At 38.2% G+C, this 18,521-nt stretch overlaps 3 protein-coding genes, 1 non-coding gene and 1 pseudogene across 5 annotated transcripts; 4 read left to right on the top strand and 1 right to left on the bottom strand.

The window, feature by feature from the left end:
* Positions 1–688: 688 nt before the first annotated feature.
* On the top strand, positions 689–3,996 carry LOC125593918 (callose synthase 9-like; the record flags this gene model as incomplete). Its single annotated transcript, XM_048770273.1, has 14 exons — positions 689–787; positions 871–954; positions 1,031–1,143; positions 1,230–1,282; positions 1,360–1,536; positions 1,616–1,663; positions 1,741–1,899; positions 2,091–2,305; positions 2,382–2,540; positions 2,623–2,728; positions 2,797–2,916; positions 3,243–3,293; positions 3,390–3,572; positions 3,658–3,996. Coding segments are annotated over 14 exons (1,726 nt in total), but the record flags the coding sequence as incomplete, so codon positions are not given.
* A 1,112-nt stretch (positions 3,997–5,108) lies between these two features.
* On the top strand, positions 5,109–8,061 carry LOC106451755 (purple acid phosphatase 15-like). Its single transcript, XM_013893732.3, has 6 exons — positions 5,109–5,559; positions 5,708–5,899; positions 6,342–6,890; positions 6,972–7,162; positions 7,396–7,674; positions 7,758–8,061. The coding sequence occupies exons 1-6, from the start codon at positions 5,271–5,273 to the stop codon at positions 7,881–7,883; spliced, it is 1,626 nt and encodes a 541-aa protein (XP_013749186.1). The 5' UTR covers positions 5,109–5,270; the 3' UTR covers positions 7,884–8,061.
* A 4-nt stretch (positions 8,062–8,065) lies between these two features.
* LOC106451756 lies at positions 8,066–9,427 on the bottom strand. Of its 2 annotated transcripts, none has more exons than XM_013893733.3 (2): positions 9,276–9,427; positions 8,066–9,154 (listed from the first exon to the last, which is right to left on the bottom strand). In XM_013893733.3, exon 2 carries the CDS (start codon positions 9,127–9,129, stop codon positions 8,092–8,094), a length of 1,038 nt encoding a protein of 345 aa, XP_013749187.2. In that variant the 5' UTR covers positions 9,130–9,154; positions 9,276–9,427; the 3' UTR covers positions 8,066–8,091. The 2 variants fall into 2 exon arrangements, with proteins under 2 accessions (XP_013749187.2, XP_048626231.1); XM_048770274.1 differs by having other exon boundaries at positions 8,066–9,158; positions 9,276–9,422.
* A 203-nt stretch (positions 9,428–9,630) lies between these two features.
* Positions 9,631–9,712, top strand: TRNAS-UGA. Its single transcript has one exon. It is a non-coding gene; the product is annotated as a tRNA-Ser (tRNA).
* Positions 9,713–10,596: 884 nt separating this feature from the next.
* On the top strand, positions 10,597–15,746 carry LOC125593915 (annotated as a pseudogene).
* Positions 15,747–18,521: the final 2,775 nt, after the last annotated feature.

Below are 18,521 nucleotides of genomic sequence, written 5' to 3'. Positions count from 1 at the left end.
AACTTGTGAAGCCGACATCGATGGAAAGGATAATAAGGTAGGGACAGTGTGCTCATCTGTGAAGTTGATTATATCGGTGTTTTAACTAGTTTATATCTATGTTTGAATCTTTCATCGAGTCAAAGTATGTGATTTAGAAAAACTTTTGACTCGTAATTAAAAGACTCAAAACATAAAGTTATAAACTAGTAAAAACACCAATACAGTATATCAGAAGTACAAAACTAGTGTTCTTGTTTCCTAATGTTCAAAAGATGTAATATGCTTAAGTTTCAAAACATGTAAAAAGATTATAAGTGGTTTATCTGGCTATGCAGGAAATTTACTCCATAAAAGATTGCCTGGGGACCCGAAATGGTCAAGCAAAGTGAGAATCTAAACCATGCCATTTGTTTACTCGCGGAAATGCAGTCCAGACTTTGATATGAATCAAGTTAGTATGCATCCATTTTTGTTTTAAGTACCTTCTTTCAAGATCTTCTATGCTTTTGTTATAGTTAAGTTTTCTGGAAGTTTATATAACATAAGATTTGTAAAGAGTATATTGAGTTACAGTTTGAAGTTGGACATCTCATCACATTGTGAATGCACCTGAATCTTCTATCATGGTTACATGCCTGCTTTACATTCTTTTCTTGCTAGCTAAATGCATCTTCAACCTTTATTTGTTAGGATAATTACTTTGAAGAAGCTTGAAGATGAGAAATATTTTGGAAGAATTCGATCGGGACCATGGTATTAGACCACCTACCATTCTTGGAGTTCGGGAACATGTATTTACTGGAAGGTGTGAACACCAGACAATCGTATATCTTTTTTTTCTTATTTTAATATACTTCATGTTACATAACTGTGTTATGATGGATGCAGTGTCTCCTCCTTGGCCTCTTTCATGTCCAGTCAAGAAACTAGCTTTGTAACTCTTGGCCAACGAGTATTAGCCAAACCCTTGAAGTAAGCTACTACCTACCACCAATAAGTTTACCTTTCCTTGAATTAAACTCATATGGAGTGCTTATGTGTACTCTAGGATCCGCATGCATTATGGTCATTCAGATGTCTTTGACAGAGTTTTTCATATTACTCGTGGTGGTATTAGCAAGGCCTCTCGGGTCATCAATGCTAGTGAAGATATCTTTGCTGGTAAAAACCGATTCGTTAACTGACAAGAACATATAAAAATGGTTAAAAAGTTAATGTGGAGCCATTTTGATGCTATGATTTTTCAGGTTTTAACTCAATTCTACGTCAAGGGAATATTACTCATCATGAGTATATTCAGGTCTGCACTTTAAACTCTTTACAATTAAAAAAAAAATGAACCGTATATATATACATATGTACTAATTTTATTTATAGGTGGGCAAGGGGAGAGATGTGGGGCTCAACCAAATAGCTCTGTTTGAAGGGAAGGTTGCTGGTGGTAATGGTGAACAGGTTCTTAGTAGAGATGTATACAGACTTGGCCAGCTTCTTGATTTCTTTAGAATGATGTCATTCTACTTCACAACAGTTGGCTTCTATTTCTGTACAATGGTATGTCCGTCCTCTTGTAACTGGAGCTGTTACTGAAGTTTAATACTGATGATTAGACATTTTACATGGTCTCTTGCAGTTGACGGTGCTTACTCTGTATATTTTCTTGTATGGGAAGGCATACCTGGTAAGCATGGTTACCTATTCTGGTTAAGATGCTGGGTGAAGGTCTCTAATCCCCTACTTGTGTTTGAAATTGGATAGGCGTTTTCTAGAGTTGGAGCTACTATTCGAGAAAGAGCTATTCTCGTGAACAATACTGCACTTAGCGCCGCCCTCAGTGCTCAGTTTCTGTTTCAGATTGGTGTCTTCACTGCTGTGCCAATGATTCTAGGCTTTATTTTGGAACAGGGTTTTCTCCAGGTATTTGACTAGAATCTCCTTGGAGACTGACATCTGTTCTGAATTTGCTCATTCATCTACAGAACAGTGAAGCATGTGTTTTGAACCAGTGATCACTGATGACATATCATTTGGTGAAAATGAACTATTTTACTTTTGTGTGTTTTGTTTGAAAGTAGAACTTGTTTATTTAACAATCTTTCATTTTGTAGGCCATTGTAAGTTTCACAGCTATGCAGTTTCAGCTATGTACTGTCTTCTTCACATTTTCTATTGGCACAAGAGCCCATTATTTTGGACGGACACTTCTCCACGGTGGTGCTAGTGTTTGTCAACAGTACAAAACCACTGGAAGAGGGTTTGTAGTCAAGCATATCAAATTTTCTGAGAACTACCGTCTTTATTCCAGAAGTCATTTTGTTAAAGGGTATGTATCTCTCCTCTTATACTCTTTGTGTCTTATGTCTGTCTATACATTTCAATGGTATGTTTTTTTTCTCAAGGATGGAGGTTATACTCTTACTGGTTGTCTACCTTGCTTGTGGAAATGATGAGGCTGGTTCTGTTTCGTACATTCTCCTGACTGTTAGCAGCTGTTTCTTGGCTTTCTCTTGGCTCTTTGCTCCTTACCTGTTCAACCTTTCTGGGTTCGAGAGGCAAAAGTAAGTAGTGCGTGTCTGGTTTAGTGTTGTGTTGTTGAGCAACATGTTCCTTCATTGAGCAAGATTTGTTTTCTCCTTTCAGAGTGGTGGAAGACTTCAAAGAATGGACAAAGTGGCTCTTTCACAGAGGTGGTGGGATTGGTGTGGAAGGAGCTGAAAGCTGGGAAGCATGGTGGGAAGATGAACTGGTAAGAACTCTCCATTTCCAGATTTTGTAACTCCTGTTAAATCCGGGAAACTAATATCTTATCAACAGTCTCACATTGGGACCTTGAGTGGGAGGCTGGTGGAGACCATATTAAGTCTACGATTCTTTATCTTCCAGTATGGTGTTGTCTACAAACTGAACGTGCATGGATCAGATACATCGTTTGCGGTACAGCGTTTCCCTTTGCCTACACTTTAGCATATCATAGGATATAAAGGTTACAGTGAATTTGGGTTTGATGATGTGTTGAATGTGTGTAGTATGACCTGACCTGGCTGGTGGGATTAGATAGGATTTGTATGAATTTTCCTAGTCTTGTTTATCTTCCAATGCATTTGTAACTTTTAGTTGTAGAGTATAACTTACCATGCAAGAAACACCATTTCTTGTACTAGTTGAAAAGTAGCAATACTCATTTGTGATTTTGTTATGTTTCTTTATGATCTTTGCTGTGAAGGCAGCTGCTTAATAATATAGTACTTATACATGTGCAGGTGTATGGTTGGTCATGGGCTGCATTTGCGGTGATTTTAGTTATTTTCAAGGTTGGTTTATTCATTTTCTAATAAACTTAATTCTCTTTGAGCATATTGCATTACATGATTCTGATATATCTAACATTCGGATGTACATTGAAACAGGTCTTTGCCTTCATTCAGAAGATTTCTGTCAGTTTCCGTCTTGTGCGTAGATTTATACAGGGCCTTGCCTTATTGGTGTCTCTAGCTGGTATAATCGTAGCGGTTGTGCTGACAGAGTTGTCAGTGACAGACATATTTGCTTGTGTATTGGCCTTTTTACCAACGGGATGGGGAGTCCTTTCTGTAAGTTTCCTTCTTTCTCACCTTGTTACCTTTAGTTTCCAATCTCTGGGAGTTCAGTTTAACAATGTACTATCTCTTGTTGTAGATTGCGTGTGCTTGGAAGCCAACCATTAAGCGGATTGGGATGTGGGAATCAGTACGTTCCCTGGCAAGACTGTATGATGCAGGAATGGGAATGCTTATATTTCTTCCTGTTGCGCTCTTCTCGTTGTTCCCGTTTGTCTCTACCTTCAGACACGTATGATGTTTAACCAAGCGTTTAGTTGAATGCTATCAGTCTATATAAATGTGTTTTTCTTTATTAGTTTTATGAGTTAACGAGTGTAGTAGTAGTAGAAAATGAATGAGAGCCTATTTGTAAAATTTGAAGCATTTTAAGACTTTTGTAGATTCAGTACATGTTGCAAGTCAGACTTTTGTAGTATTGTTGTGTACATATGTTGCGGGAAGACAAAGCGAAGATCAAACTGCATGTGATTCTTATGATGATGGTGATTCGACTGGTCTCCCTCTGATCTTCGCTGCCAATCTTGATAACAATTGCTTAAGCCCACCTGCTTTCTTTCCTGCAAGAGAAAACAATACAATCATATAAACACTAGAATCCATGTCAATTTTGCCATCTGAATTGAAAGCCTCAGTTTATTTTGAAAATCCTCAGCCTAGAGCATTTAGTGACTAACCTTAGCTTTTGAGAAACCTTTCCTCTGCACCAATTCTACACTGATAATCTACGGTTCAAATCTCAGAAAATCCAAATTATCAAATAAAAGTTACAAGGATTGAAATAGAGTTCATATCATGCTACCAAAAAAAAAAAATCGGTTCAGTTTGGTAACTTTTTGATTAACACTAATAAACTGAAAATCGAATAACCCGACCTAAACTGAATAAACCGGAAATCCATGCCCAGACGTGAGACCATATAATTACTCAACAGATTGGATCGTATCTACAAGATAATAGTTATTTTACAAACTGAGCTATGTGACAACTACATATTATGTCGAGAGAATCCTCTGTAAACATGCTACTATATGGTACAAAATTAAAGGATGGGCATTGGATGAATAATTGACGCGAGTGGAAACTGACTTAAATGATTTCTAATCCATTAAATATAAAGTCAAATGGCTCAGACTGGAATGTATAGAATTTGGTTTACTACCGTGTGTGAACGTTCTACACAATACCAAAATCATAGATGGAGAAGTCAACATTTTTGTACTTTTTTATAAGGAAAGCATGACACTGACTTTTGTGACGCATTTGACATACTGCTTTTGGGTCATTGGTGACGTAATTATACTCACAGTCGTCGCAGACCAAACCTATTAAAGTATCCAAGGAATAAAATACAAAGCAGAAAAACACAAAACATTATGGTTAGATTCTCCACCAGAGAAAATTGGAAAAGGGTAATTCATATAAACAGAACGTCACTGTAAAACTAGTTAAGTACCACAGTTATAGATAATCTATAATACAAATCTCCAAAAAAAAAATCTCAATATTAATATGTTGGAATAAATTTCGGTCTCATATGATTGTTGCGTGTTAAATGATAATTTGCTTAAACGGTAATCACTATTTAAACGGGCACTCTGAACCTTTATTTCTCACAAAACATCCCAACGGCAACATAAAGAAAGCCGCTCCACCACAGTGAAAAGCTCCGCCACAACCCCCGTGGAAACGATGTCGTTTAGCGACGGTTCTATCACCACCTTCCTCGGACTTCAACTTCTTCTGCTCTTCTTCTGCTTTCTTTCTCCGGCAACCTTCTCTGACGCTACCATCCCCTCCACGTTGGACGGTCCGTTCACTCCGGTGACGATTACACTAGACACCTCTCTCCGGGGAAAAGCAGTTGATTTGCCTGACACCGATCCACGTGTCCAACGCTACGTCACCGGCTTCCAGCCGGAGCAGATTTCTCTAGCTCTTTCCTCCAATTACGATTCCATATGGGTCTCTTGGATCACAGGTTCATTTTTCATTTTATCACCAACTCTTTTACTTTTTTTCAGTTACTTGTATATAAAGTTAGGTCTTGTGGCTCTGTTAAACAAAAGATAAGATTCTTTTACTACAAGTTTGTATTTCACTAATGAAACTCTTGTTGTGTCTGAAAGGTGAGTTCCAAATCGGTATGAACGTGACGCCATTAGATCCGACAAGTATCGCCAGTATCGTCCAGTTCGGTACTTTGGGGGATTCACTGATTCATACAGCCACAGGATCTTCACTTGTTTATAATCAACTTTACCCTTTTGAGGGCCTCCTTAACTATACTTCTGGAATCATACACCATGTTCGCATTACAGGTTCTTTTACCTTTCATGATTTTAGCTTATATATATAGACCACCCCATGTGTTGCATACTGTGTGTATATTTTAAATGAAATGACAACCCTTACTAGAATTAAAACAACTGCTTTTGCTAGTTGTAAAGCAAAACCAAATGAACATGTAACGCTTTAGTTTGCAAAATATTTTGTAAGAAGTCAGAATGTTCTAGCTTTTCAAATTATTGTTTTAAAGGTTACATAAAAGTACAGATAAAAGATTAATGAGTCATTTTTAACTTTATTTTAATCAAAAAGTTGACAATTTGGAGGTCATACCACCTATATAAAATTTGAAGGCCAAATATAATATATATATTTTTTTCAAATAGAATTATTTATCCGGCTATGCTCAGATTCGACCATACTAAACAAGTTATTAAATCGACTCTTGATAATGATTTGGTTTTTGAAACGCAGGGCTGCAACCAAGTACTGTCTATTACTATCGATGTGGTGATCCTTCACATGGTATGAGTAAGATACACCATTTCAAGACAATGCCTGCTTCTAGCCCCACGAGTTACCCCAGCCGAATAGCAATTGTGGGTGATACTGGTCTCACTTATAACACAACAGCTACAATTAGCCACTTGGTTCAGAACTCTCCGGATCTTGTTTTATTGGTCGGTGACGTGAGCTACGCAAACTTGTATCTAACGAACGGGACTAGCTCGGATTGTTATTCTTGCAATTTCTCAAATACGCCTATACACGAGACGTATCAGCCGCGTTGGGATTATTGGGGTAGGTTTATGGAGAATCTGACTTCTACAGTTCCTCTAATGGTGGTTGAAGGAAACCATGAGCTTGAGTTGCAAGCTGGGAACAAAACATTTGAAGCTTATAGCTCAAGATTCGCTTTCCCTTATATAGAAAGTGGCTCGACTTCGAAGTTTTATTATTCTTTTAACGCTGGTGGGATTCACTTTGTTATGCTTGGTGCATACATCGACTTTGATAGATCAGGTTTGATATTCTTAGACTCTGACCTCTATGTTTACATGTTTGTGTGCGTTTTTACTAAGGTTCTTGTTCGGTTTTTTGCAGGGGAACAATACGAGTGGCTAAAGAGGGATCTTGCTAAATTCAATAGGTCGGTAACTCCGTGGTTAGTAGTTACTTGGCATCCACCATGGTACAGCACTTACACAGCGCATTACAAAGAAGCTGAATGTATGAAAGTAGCTATGGAGGAGTTGCTTTACTCTTACGGTACCGACATTGTCTTCAACGGACATGTAAGAAAAGAAACACAACCTTTTCTTTTTTTCCAGAGCAGGTTATGGACATAGCAAAATGAACATTAGCATATAGTTTCTAAAATATTAGTGGTTGATATATATATAATATTTTATGACCCCAAATGATTAAAAATATATGTTTAGTAATCGTTTCAAGCCTCATTAATTTCTCCATCTTTTGATTTGGTATATATAACTGACATTTTTTCTTTGTGAAAACATGTTTCAAGGTTCATGCTTATGAACGGTCTAACAGAGTATACAACTACCAACTAGACCCATGTGGTCCAGTTCACATAGTGATTGGTGATGGAGGTAACCGTGAAAAGATGGCCATAGAGCACACCGATGAACCCGGTAAATGTCCTGACCCATTATCCACACCGGACGCAGCCCTGGGTGGGCAATTTTGCCCTTCCAACTCCACCACGACTGGTGCGTTCTGTTGGGACCAGCAACCTCCTTATAGCGCCTTGAGAGAAAGCAGCTTTGGCCATGGAATCCTAGAGGTAACGGTTTTAAGTTTTTAACTAACTCCTAAACGCTTGAACCACATTAGGATTAGACTCAAATTTAATCTGATTAAATGCAGATGAAGAACGCCACATGGGCACTATGGACATGGCACAGGAATCAAGACACAAACAGTCAAGTTGGAGATCAGATTTACATCGTGAGACAACCTGATCTATGTCCCCCTTACAATGTCACAACCTGATTGATTAACCATTGCTAAGCTTGAAGTTTAAACGGAAATGTTCTAATAAATGATTTGGCTTACAGCCTCATCCAGTGAGCGATTTTTTGTTTGTTTGTTTGTGTGTTTACACTGTTGATTGTAACAAGTATTTTATTTAATACTAAAAAATTCAATATTTATATTAAAAAAAGGAGGGAAAATAAAGTTTCAAAAAAAGTTGTTATTACTAGAAGATCTCAAGGAACTCGAGGACGAAGCTGCTGCAAACAGGACAATGACCTTTCTGAGCACTAAGCTCTTTAGAACAGAGCTTACAAAACGTGTGACCGCACGGCGTAAACGTCGCGCCTTTGATGTTCACCTGACAAACGCAGCAGTTCACCTCTCCTTCTCCTCCTCCACCTCCGCCGCCATCTTCTTCCTCCTCCTCTTCCTCGTCTTCTTCGTACTCTTCCTCTTCGTCGTCCATGGCGTAGCTCGCTCCCGTTAACCCCATCTGCCTATCCGTCTCTTCCAGAAGATCCATCAGCGACATCGTCTGCTTCGGCGCCGCATCTGCTTTCTCCGCCGCTTCTCCCTCCTCGCTGTCGTCTTCCTCCTCCTCTTCCTCGTCGTCGCTTGACGCCGCCGCGGCTTCCGCCTCCGCCGCCTCCTGCGCCGCGACGGCTTCCCTCGCCGACATCTGCCTCTCGTCGACGAACTTGACGACCGGGTGGCGGAGGATCTTGTCTTCGTCTCCGTGATCTCTGACGGAATCGTGCCGTGAAAACTGAGGCTTGAAGCTCCTGTTCGGCGGTCCGTCTCCAGGGATGCTGACGTCAGCGGAATAATCGTCGTGGCTTTTACCCGACCCGACCCGCATCGAGGGTCCGCGCGTGAACGCCCCGCGTCCGGGTGGATCCGACATGGGAATAGTAGCGTTTGGCCGGGGGTGTTTGGGATTGGGGATAAGGATATCCGAGGCGGGGATATGGAGAGACGTGGTCCAAGCGGAACCGGTTCGTTTGAGACGGAGCTTCTCGCGGAAAATCTGCCACGTGGTCCGATCTTTTTGGCCTTCCTTGATGTATTCGTCGCGTATGATGTCGAAAAGCGTTTGGGTCGTTGTTGTTGTTGATGTTTGGTGAGGTGCAAGAGATTTTTGCGGCAAAGGCGGTGGCGACGGTGGAGATGATGGTGGTGGTGGTATAACGATCTCGCCGCCAAGAACAGCGTCTAGAGATAATCCGGCTAACGAGTTGCTACGTTTCTTTAAAGCCGACATTTAACTCCACGCCTTCTCCCGCCACCTTTCTCCATCATCGGAAGCCGATAAATTACGGTTAATGAAGTAGTAAAAAACGAATTATTTACAAATGAGTATAATAGACATGTGTTGTTCAAAAAAAAAAAGTATAATAGACATGTTACCTCTTGCATCGAATTTAGAGTGTGTTGAACATCGTTTTTGCTTATACTGAAAATATCTTAAATTTTGGTAATTGTGTTTTTGTTGGATTGACTTTTAACTTTTATCATATAGACTGGTTTTTATTGTTCTTACCTCCTTAAATTAAAACAAATTTTATGTGGGTGAAAGTGTTTTAAAATGGAGAAAAAGAGCAAAGAAGAACGAGTCTTAAGGTGAAGAAATGATCTAAATTAAGGATGCTTCCATAGTGTTTGTTAGTCCAAAAAATATTAATCACTTATTTTATTTATAATGATGATCACTGTGAGTTATCAACTTGTTTAAGACATTCTATGGAGATGAAACAAACAAGAAGTCAATATGTCCGAGTGGTTAAGGAGACAGACTTGAAATCTGTTGGGCTTCGCCCGCGCAGGTTCGAACCCTGCTGTTGACGTTATTTTTAAATTTTTATTGAAACATAAAACCAACAATGAAAATGAGAAAATTACCCATTTGCATTATATAATTAATCTCCACCGGTAAGCCTCATTATCTTTGATCACCGTAACCCAACGCTCACTGATCTCAGCCCAATAAGATTGTTGTATTATCCTTGATCACCGTAACCCAACGCTCACTGATCTCAGTCCAATAAGACTGTTGTATAAAGACACTGCAAAACCGTTAAGCCCAAAGTTAATACTCTCTAACAATTTTTTTTTTAATACTCTGAAAATTTACAGTGTTTTACAATTATTATTGAAAAAAAAAGAATAGGATAGCACCAAACACCAAGTTTTTGTTCCCAAACTTCTCAAAGTCACAAAAATAAGTTTCATTAAAGAGGTAAATATATATTTATACCTCTTGGGTTAATTAATCAAAACCTTAAGGTTTAGAGTTAAAGGGTAGGGTTTTGGAATTACGGTTTAAAATTTATAAAACTAAAAATAAATACTAAAAATTTAAAATAAAAATTTTAAAAAGAAAATAAAAAAAATTTCGAAAAAAAAAATTTCATAAAAAAATTTTCAAAAAAAATTTCGAATCTGAAAACATATAATCTGAAACTATAAAAAATTTCTTTTTTTCATTTTTATTTTATTTTTATTTTATTTGTTTTTATTTATTTTTGTTTGTTTATTTAATTTAAACTAAGGGTATTAAAGATATTTTATCTTTTAATGAATGTCATTTTTATAATTTTCTCTTTCTAATGTTATTTTTGAGATAAAAATCCTTTAATAAATGTCATTTTTCTAATTTTCTCTTTCTAGTACCATTTTTCTCTTTCTATATTATTGACAATTTGTCCATTATTATTTTGGGATAATTACATTATCGATAAAACCGGTAAGCCCAAAGTGTTGGCCCATATAATATCACACCGTCGTCTCTCCTTCACCGCGCATGATTCTCCAACTACTACACCTCGAATCTTCTTATTAGGGTCACACGATCTGAAAGCCGATCACTGCCGTAGAATAAGTTTTCGTGCTGCGCAGATTCTCGCTCTCTCACTTGAGGTAGTCTTCTCTCTCAATTCAAACCTTATATCAAATTGATAAAAAAAAAAAATTAATTTGAGCTGATACTCAATTTTTATTGATCCAGCAGATCTTTCCGGTAAGGGGAAATCAACAACGTAGAGGGAGCTTCTCTTATACGTTTAGAACTAGATTAAGTTTATTCCAGAGGTTATGAAGGAATCTAGGGTTTGTTAATTGATCTGGTTCTAGTCCAAAGCTTCCAACTTTGATAGTAGTTTCAGGTTTTAAGTTGTGTAAGCAATAATGGGTACTGAGAATCAAGGCTATCCGAGTTTTCCAGCTAGGCCTCCTCCTCCTCCTTCGTCATCCTCCTCTCCGTTTGCATCTGCTCCGCCGCCAGGTGGAGCACAGACTGTTGGGTTTAGACCACCTTCTTCCCAACCTACAAGGCCTTTCACACCTTCTGGTCCTCCTATGGCTCCTCCACCTGTGGGTGTGATGAGGCCTGGGCAGTCTCCTTTTGTTTCTCAGATTCCAGGGAGTAGACCTCCTCCGCCAGCTTACGGAGGCCCTCCTGGTGGTGGTGGTGGTGGTGGTGGTGGCTCTTTTCAACGTTTTCCAGCTCCTCCTCCTCCGTTCCCGGGTAGTCAAAACCCTCCTCTTAGTGGTCCACCAGCTACTCAAACTCTTGCAGGTCACTTATCGCCTCCCATGTCTCTCCGCCCACAGCAACCAATGGGACCTGGAGGGTATGCATCTCCTCCGGGTCCTGGTTTTCAACAGCCGGTGCCTCCTGGCGTTGGTGGTGGTCCACAGCCATCTTTTCCTGGTTATCCCAGCAACCAGGCTCCTCCAATGTCATTATCTCAGGGACCTCGGCCTACATATCCTCCTCAGACAGGAGGTTTTGGTCAGCACCCAGGACAGCAGAACCTGCATCCGAGCTATGCACCTCCTACCAGCAACGTCCAAGGCTTGGCTGAAGATTTCAATTCGCTATCCCTTTCGAATATTCCGGGATCGCTTGAGCCAGGACTTGATCCTTCCTCATTCCCAAGACCATTGGATGGTGACGTGGAGCCAAATTCATTTGCTGAAATGTACCCTATGAATTGTCATTCGAGATATCTACGGCTGACAACTAGTGCTATACCAAGTTCCCAGTCTCTGGCGTCGAGGTGGCATTTACCTCTAGGAGCTGTGGTTTGTCCACTTGCTGAGGCTCCTGAAGGGGTAAGTATTCGTCTAGCTAATTAACGTGCTACATTAGAGCCACATATAACTTTTTCATGTATTGCAACTTGTCGTTTTTATCTGTTCAGGAGGAAGTACCACTTGTTGATTTTGGCTCAAGTGGCATCATCCGTTGCAGAAGATGCCGTACCTATATGAATCCTTATGTGACTTTTACAGATTCTGGAAGAAAGTGGCGGTGCAACATTTGTTCTATGCTTAATGATGGTAATTTTTCCAAATCTTCAGGATTTGTTGTTGACCAAAGTGCTATAGAACGTCATTGCTGTTTTCTCTGGTTTTCCTTGATGGGAAGGGTTGTCTAATGTCTATTAGGGACTTCAGTGAAATTATACTAGGAACTGTGTTTGGTGTTGCGTACGTTTGTTCTTTTTTGGTGGAATGTCATCTTTGTCGTTATACCTGTGAATCTGATGTGAACTTAATGAGGGAAGGGCTATCTATTAGGGATCTTAGTAGAATTATAATAAATTGATTTGGTGAAAGCTACAAGGAACAGTTTTTGGTGTTGTGTATGGTTTTTATTTGGTGGTGAAATGTCATCTTTGTTAAATTATCTGTGCACCTGATACGAACTTTTGCCTAGTCGTTGGAATGTCCTTTTACTTTCCATAAAATTATTTGAGCGATGGCTCTATGCTCAGTCCTCTTAGGCATATATGTTTATCAGATGAATATTCATAGTTATGGGTCAAACTTATTGTTCAGTGCCTGGTGAATACTTTTCACATTTGGATGCTACTGGCCGAAGAATGGACATGGATCAACGGCCTGAGCTGACCCAAGGCAGTGTTGATTTCATAGCTCCAACAGAGTACATGGTTCGGCCTCCGATGCCACCAACATACTTCTTCCTCATTGATGTTTCATTTTCGGCTACTAAAAGTGGGATGCTTGAGGTAAGCATGTTGGATTCTAACTTGTTGTGCATTAGAATTACTTTGTAATGACCAATCCATGTGCTTTTATCTAAACACACTACGTATCATTGGATCTAGACTAGATTAGAGTCTCTTTTTTAGATGCAAGCTGTCCTCAAATTTTTATTTTACACTGACTTTTATCTCCTTTGGCAGGTTGCTGCTCAAACGATTAAGTCTTGTCTTGATAACTTGCCTGGTTATCCCAGAACTCAAATTGGATTTATTACTTATGACAGCACTTTGCATTTTTACAACCTGAAGGTAAGAGAATTGTAAATACGCATGAATTTTTGTTCTGAAATACTTTAGCATTTATCATGTATTATTTTGGACCTTGGCAATGCAGTCATCTCTGAGCCAACCACAAATGATGGTGGTTTCTGATCTGGATGATATATTTATCCCATTGCCGGATGATCTCCTTGTCAATCTATCTGAATCTAGAAATGTGGTGGAAGCCTTTTTAGACGGTCTGCCTCTTATGTTTCAAGATAATGTCAATGTGGAATCGGCTTTTGGTCCAGCCGTCAAAGCAGCGTTTATGGTTATGGTTAGTTACTATGCTGCCATTTGAAATGAAAATACAGTTTATGTCAGTGTCCTATATGGAACCTCGTCTGAAAATTTCTATCAGTTTGTAGTTCACTCTGTTTTCTCTTTCTCATTTCAGAACCAACTTGGTGGCAAGTTGCTAATTTTCCAGAACTCGTTACCTTCTCTTGGTGCTGGGCGGTTAAAGCTGCGCGGAGATGATCCTCGTGTCTATGGAACTGACAAAGAATATGCTTTAAGGGTAGCTGAAGACGCCTTCTATAAGCAAATGGCTGCCGATTGTACCAAGTTCCAGATTGCAATTAATGTTTATGCATTCAGTGATAAGTACACTGACATTGCCTCCTTAGGTACGTGAACGTTGTGATTGTCACTGTTTTTTATTTTAGGAGTTTTGAGTCAGTTAGTGGTGGCTTCTCCTGCCGTTCAGTATTGCTGTTTTAAGTGCGAAATTTATGTATTAAAATGCATTGGTTTGTGTAGGGACGCTGGCAAAATACACTGGTGGACAGGTGTACTACTATCCAGGCTTCCAATCATCCATCCATGGAGATAAGTTAAGACACGAGCTGGCTAGAGACCTTACAAGGGAAACTGCCTGGGAATCAGTTTTGCGAATAAGATGTGGAAAAGGTTTAAGAGTTTATGATACACTATTCATTTGTGCTGCTGTTATGTCACTCAAGATATGCTAAATTCGTTGGTATGCTATACAGGAATTCGTTGCTCGTCCTACCATGGGAACTTCATGCTAAGGTCTGCCGACCTGCTTGCTCTTCCTGCTGTTGACTGTGACAAAGCATATGCAGTGCAGCTAGCTCTGGAAGAGACATTGCTAACAACCCCGACTGTGTATTTCCAAGTCGCTTTACTGTATCCTTTGAATAGTGTATATTTAAAACATACTTGAGTTTAGATTTTCAGCTGGTACAACACATCATGTGGTTTTAGTAATCCTTAACAGAACTAAGATATACTGCTTCTTGCGGAGAGAGGCGTATAAGGGTACACACAGCTATTGCACCAGTGGTTACAGATCTCGGAGAGATGTATAGACAAGCAGACACTGGCTCCATTGTCTCTGTATATGCTAGATTAGGTAAGATACATTCAAGTCTTCCCAGTAGCATCGTAGTTACTTTGGATTCTATTTAATGGGACCTTTTTAATTCTGCAGCAATTGAGAAAACTTTGTCCGCAAAATTGGATGATGCACGGAATGCTATACAGCAAAAGATTGTTAAAGCTCTCAGAGAATATCGTAATCTTCACTCGGTGCAGCATCGGTTGGGGTCTAGATTAATATACCCAGAGTCTCTGAAGTTCTTGCCATTGTACGGATTGGCCATTTGTAAGTCCACTCCTCTTCATGGTGGACCAGCTGATGCTTCACTCGACGAGCGCTCTGCGGCAGGCTTCACCATGATGGCCCTGCCTGTCAAAAGCTATTGAAGCTGTTATATCCCAGTTTATTCCGTGTTGACGAGTGGCTCTTAAAGGTTTGTGCTTCTCTATCTCTATGTACATCTTTTCAGAAACTTCTTAAAATCATTAATGAATTTGACATGTTTGCAGCCATCGGCAGACCATGATGACCTTAAGGACGTATTAAGGAGATTGCCTCTGGCTGCAGAGAGTTTGGATTCTAGAGGCCTTTACATTTACGATGATGGGTTTCGATTGGTGTTGTGGTTTGGTCGGATGCTTTCACCTGACATTGCTAAATGTCTTCTTGGGGCTGACTTTGCAGCAGAGCTCTCAAGGGTATGCTCTTTCATCCACATACATATGAATTATTAACCAGCGTTACATCTTATAATGATCTATATGCTTCCATACTAATTCCTCAGTCTTTCTTTGTGGTGGATCTTAGGTTACACTGCAAGAGCAAGAGAATGGGATGTCGAAGAAGCTAATGAGGCTGATAAAGAAGTGAGGGAGAATGATCCGTCATACCATCCCATGTGTTTGCTAGTGAGGCAAGGAGAACAACCCCGAGAAGGCTTCCTTCTCCTCAGAAATCTCATCGATGACCAGATGGGCGGTTCGACTGGTTATGTTGATTGGATGCTGCAACTTCACCGCCAAGTCCAACAAATGCGTAATAGTTCACAATGGTAAGCAAACATTTATTCCATGTTATTCCATGTCATAACAATCACATGTTCAACGCACTTTACGAAGCAGTTTTGTTTTGTTTTTTCAGAGAACTTGGGAGTGCCAAGATTGCGCCTCTCTGTAACCATTAAAGAAACTCCAGAGCTCAAACATCTTCTTTAAGCCGTCTAAGGTGTCACAGGGTTAAAGAATGCGGGATCATTGCGGTCTGCTTCGTTGGGCCTAATCTGTTGTTTTGGAAAATAAAGAAGCACCAGTTTGATTTTTCTTCATTTGTTTCCCTATATAATCTTTTTTTTTTCGCTCAATGTCCAGGGCTTTTATCTGCTTAACCATAATGGTAGATTAGTCGTTTTTATTATTCCTTTGTTACATTTTTTTTCAAATTTTCTTGTGCATTTGTAATCAGATTTATTTTGGTGGAGGGAGTTTACAATTCATGAATCTATTAACCAGGGATATTGACAAGAATTAAATTACTTTGACTCCACTAAAATGGAGACCACATGATATAATCTGGACGAATGTGGGTAATAGATTAAAGGGAGTTAAGATGTTCAGTGACCAAGAAAATTCATAACAATTTATAAGGAGGTGTTATTAGTTTATTTATTTTGATTGATTTAGAAATCTAGGTAGCGCTTGTTATTGATTTATATATTTTGATTGATTTAGAAATCCATATAGTATTTATAAATCCAATTAAAATATGCAAATCCGGAGGTTTTCTTTCGAATTTGAGTCTTTGTATTTTTATATAAAAAATCCAAACAAATTCATTCAAATCCATTATAAAATCAAATATATTAGTGGGGGTTATTGGTTGGTGTATTTTGATGGATTTGTAAATCCAAACTAAATCTAGTGTTATTGGTTCTATGATTTTAAAATATGTATTGAAATCATGTGTTATTCGTTTAATAATTCATAAATTCTAATTCAAATCAAGTGTTATTGTTTAATGATTCATAAATTCTAATTCAAATCAAGTGTTATTCAATCATACGGATTTACTAATAGATTTGATTTCATAATATATTTGAATGGATTTGCATGGATTTCTTTGTGAAAAATACAAAGGCCCAAATCCAAGGAAAACCTCCGGATTTGTAAACTAAATCTGAGAAAATTTGAAAATTTGTATATTTTACTTGGATTTATAAATACTATATGGATTTCTAAATCAATAAAAATATATAAACAATAACACCTCCTTAGTAAATTGTAAGATTGAATAACACTTGATTTGATATAGAATTCATGAATCATTAAATTAATAACACATGATTTTAATACATATTTGAAAATCATAGAACCAGTAACACTAAATTTAGTTCGGGTTTTCAAATCCATAAAATACAACAACCAGTAACCCCTACGTAGTATTTTATAATATGTAGATTTTTAAATTTTTCGGATTAGTATTTACAAATCTAGAAGTTTTTTCTCGGATTTGAGTCTTTGTATTTTTACCATTCAAATTTATTATAAAATAAAATTTATTTGTAAATCCGTATGATTGAATAACACTTGATTTAATATAGAATTTATGAATCATTAGACCAATAAACATGATTTTAATAAAAATTTGAAAATCATAGAATCAATAATATAGATTCAATTCGGATTTTAAATCCATTAAATACAACAACCAATCTGTTCAAAGATTCTGGTCGGTTGAACCGGAACCGGTTATGAGAAGAAACGTGTCAATTAATTTATTGGGCGGCACTTTCTAGAAGCGTACAACAGAGTAGAGACCGTGTGGGCTCTCACTTCCGCTTATACGACGCCGTAAGACGAATCTTTGAAATGTTCCAATCAGGTTGCCTCTATAAACTTTCAATAAGTTTCAGATAGCACTGCAAAAAAATAAACTCTGCGAGAGATTGACTCTAGACGTCCTCACTCTTGTGAGAATAGAGAAATGGCGACGTTAGTTTGTTGATTGAATTCTCTATGTATAGAAGCGCAATATATTCCATAGGAGTATTTTGCAAGTCTTGGTTGAAATGTAATCTGTGCCACGCGGTTAAATTCCTTGTTCTCTAACGAGACTCTCCATAGAGAGAGAGGATGAAAGTTTGACAGTTCCTTTGTATGATCTCTCTTCCCGGAGAGAAAGCTGGCTGAAAAGTCCGCCTCTTAGGTCGTTACATTAAAAAAGCGTCCGCTTCGAAATCTGTACTCCAATCAAAGGAACACCGAAGCAAAGACTCAATTACTTCTAACAGAGATCTGAAAAAGAGAGATAGTATATCGAGTAATATCTCGAAACAGAGTTATTTTTTTGTCGGTAAGCTCAAATCTACGATTTATTTGAAAGCAATGGTTCAGAGAGGCGATTTATAGAGGCAACCTGATTGGAACATTTCAAAGATTCGTCTTACGGCGTCGTATAAGCGGAAGTGAGAGCCCACACGGTCTCTACTCTGTTGTACGCTTCTAGAAAGTGCCGCCCAATAAATTAATTGACACGTTTCTTCTCATAACCGGTTCCGGTTCAACCGACCAGAATCTTTGAACAGATTGGTTGTTGTATTTTAATGGATTTAAAAATCCGAATTGAATCTAGTATTATTGATTCTATGATTTTCAAATTTTTATTAAAATCATGTGTTATTGGTCTAATGATTCATAAATTCTATATTAAATCAAGTGTTATTCAATCATACGGATTTACAAATAAATTTTATTTTATAATAAATTTGAATGGTAAAAATACAAAGACTCAAATCCGAGAAAAAACTTCTAGATTTGTAAATACTAATCCGAAAAAATTTAAAAATCTACATATTATAAATACTACGTAGGGGTTACTGGTTGTTGTATTTTAATGGATTTGAAAACCCGAACTAAATTAGTGTTACTGGTTCTATGATTTTCAAATATGTATTAAAATCATGTGTTATTAATTTAATGATTC

Source organism: Brassica napus (genome assembly GCF_020379485.1).
Source record: "Brassica napus cultivar Da-Ae chromosome A1 unlocalized genomic scaffold, Da-Ae chrA01_Random_36, whole genome shotgun sequence".
In the NCBI taxonomy this organism is placed as follows: Eukaryota; Viridiplantae; Streptophyta; class Magnoliopsida; order Brassicales; family Brassicaceae; genus Brassica; species Brassica napus.
The sequence above is the reverse complement of the archived record's forward strand: the minus strand, read 5'-3'. Positions and strand labels throughout refer to the sequence as shown.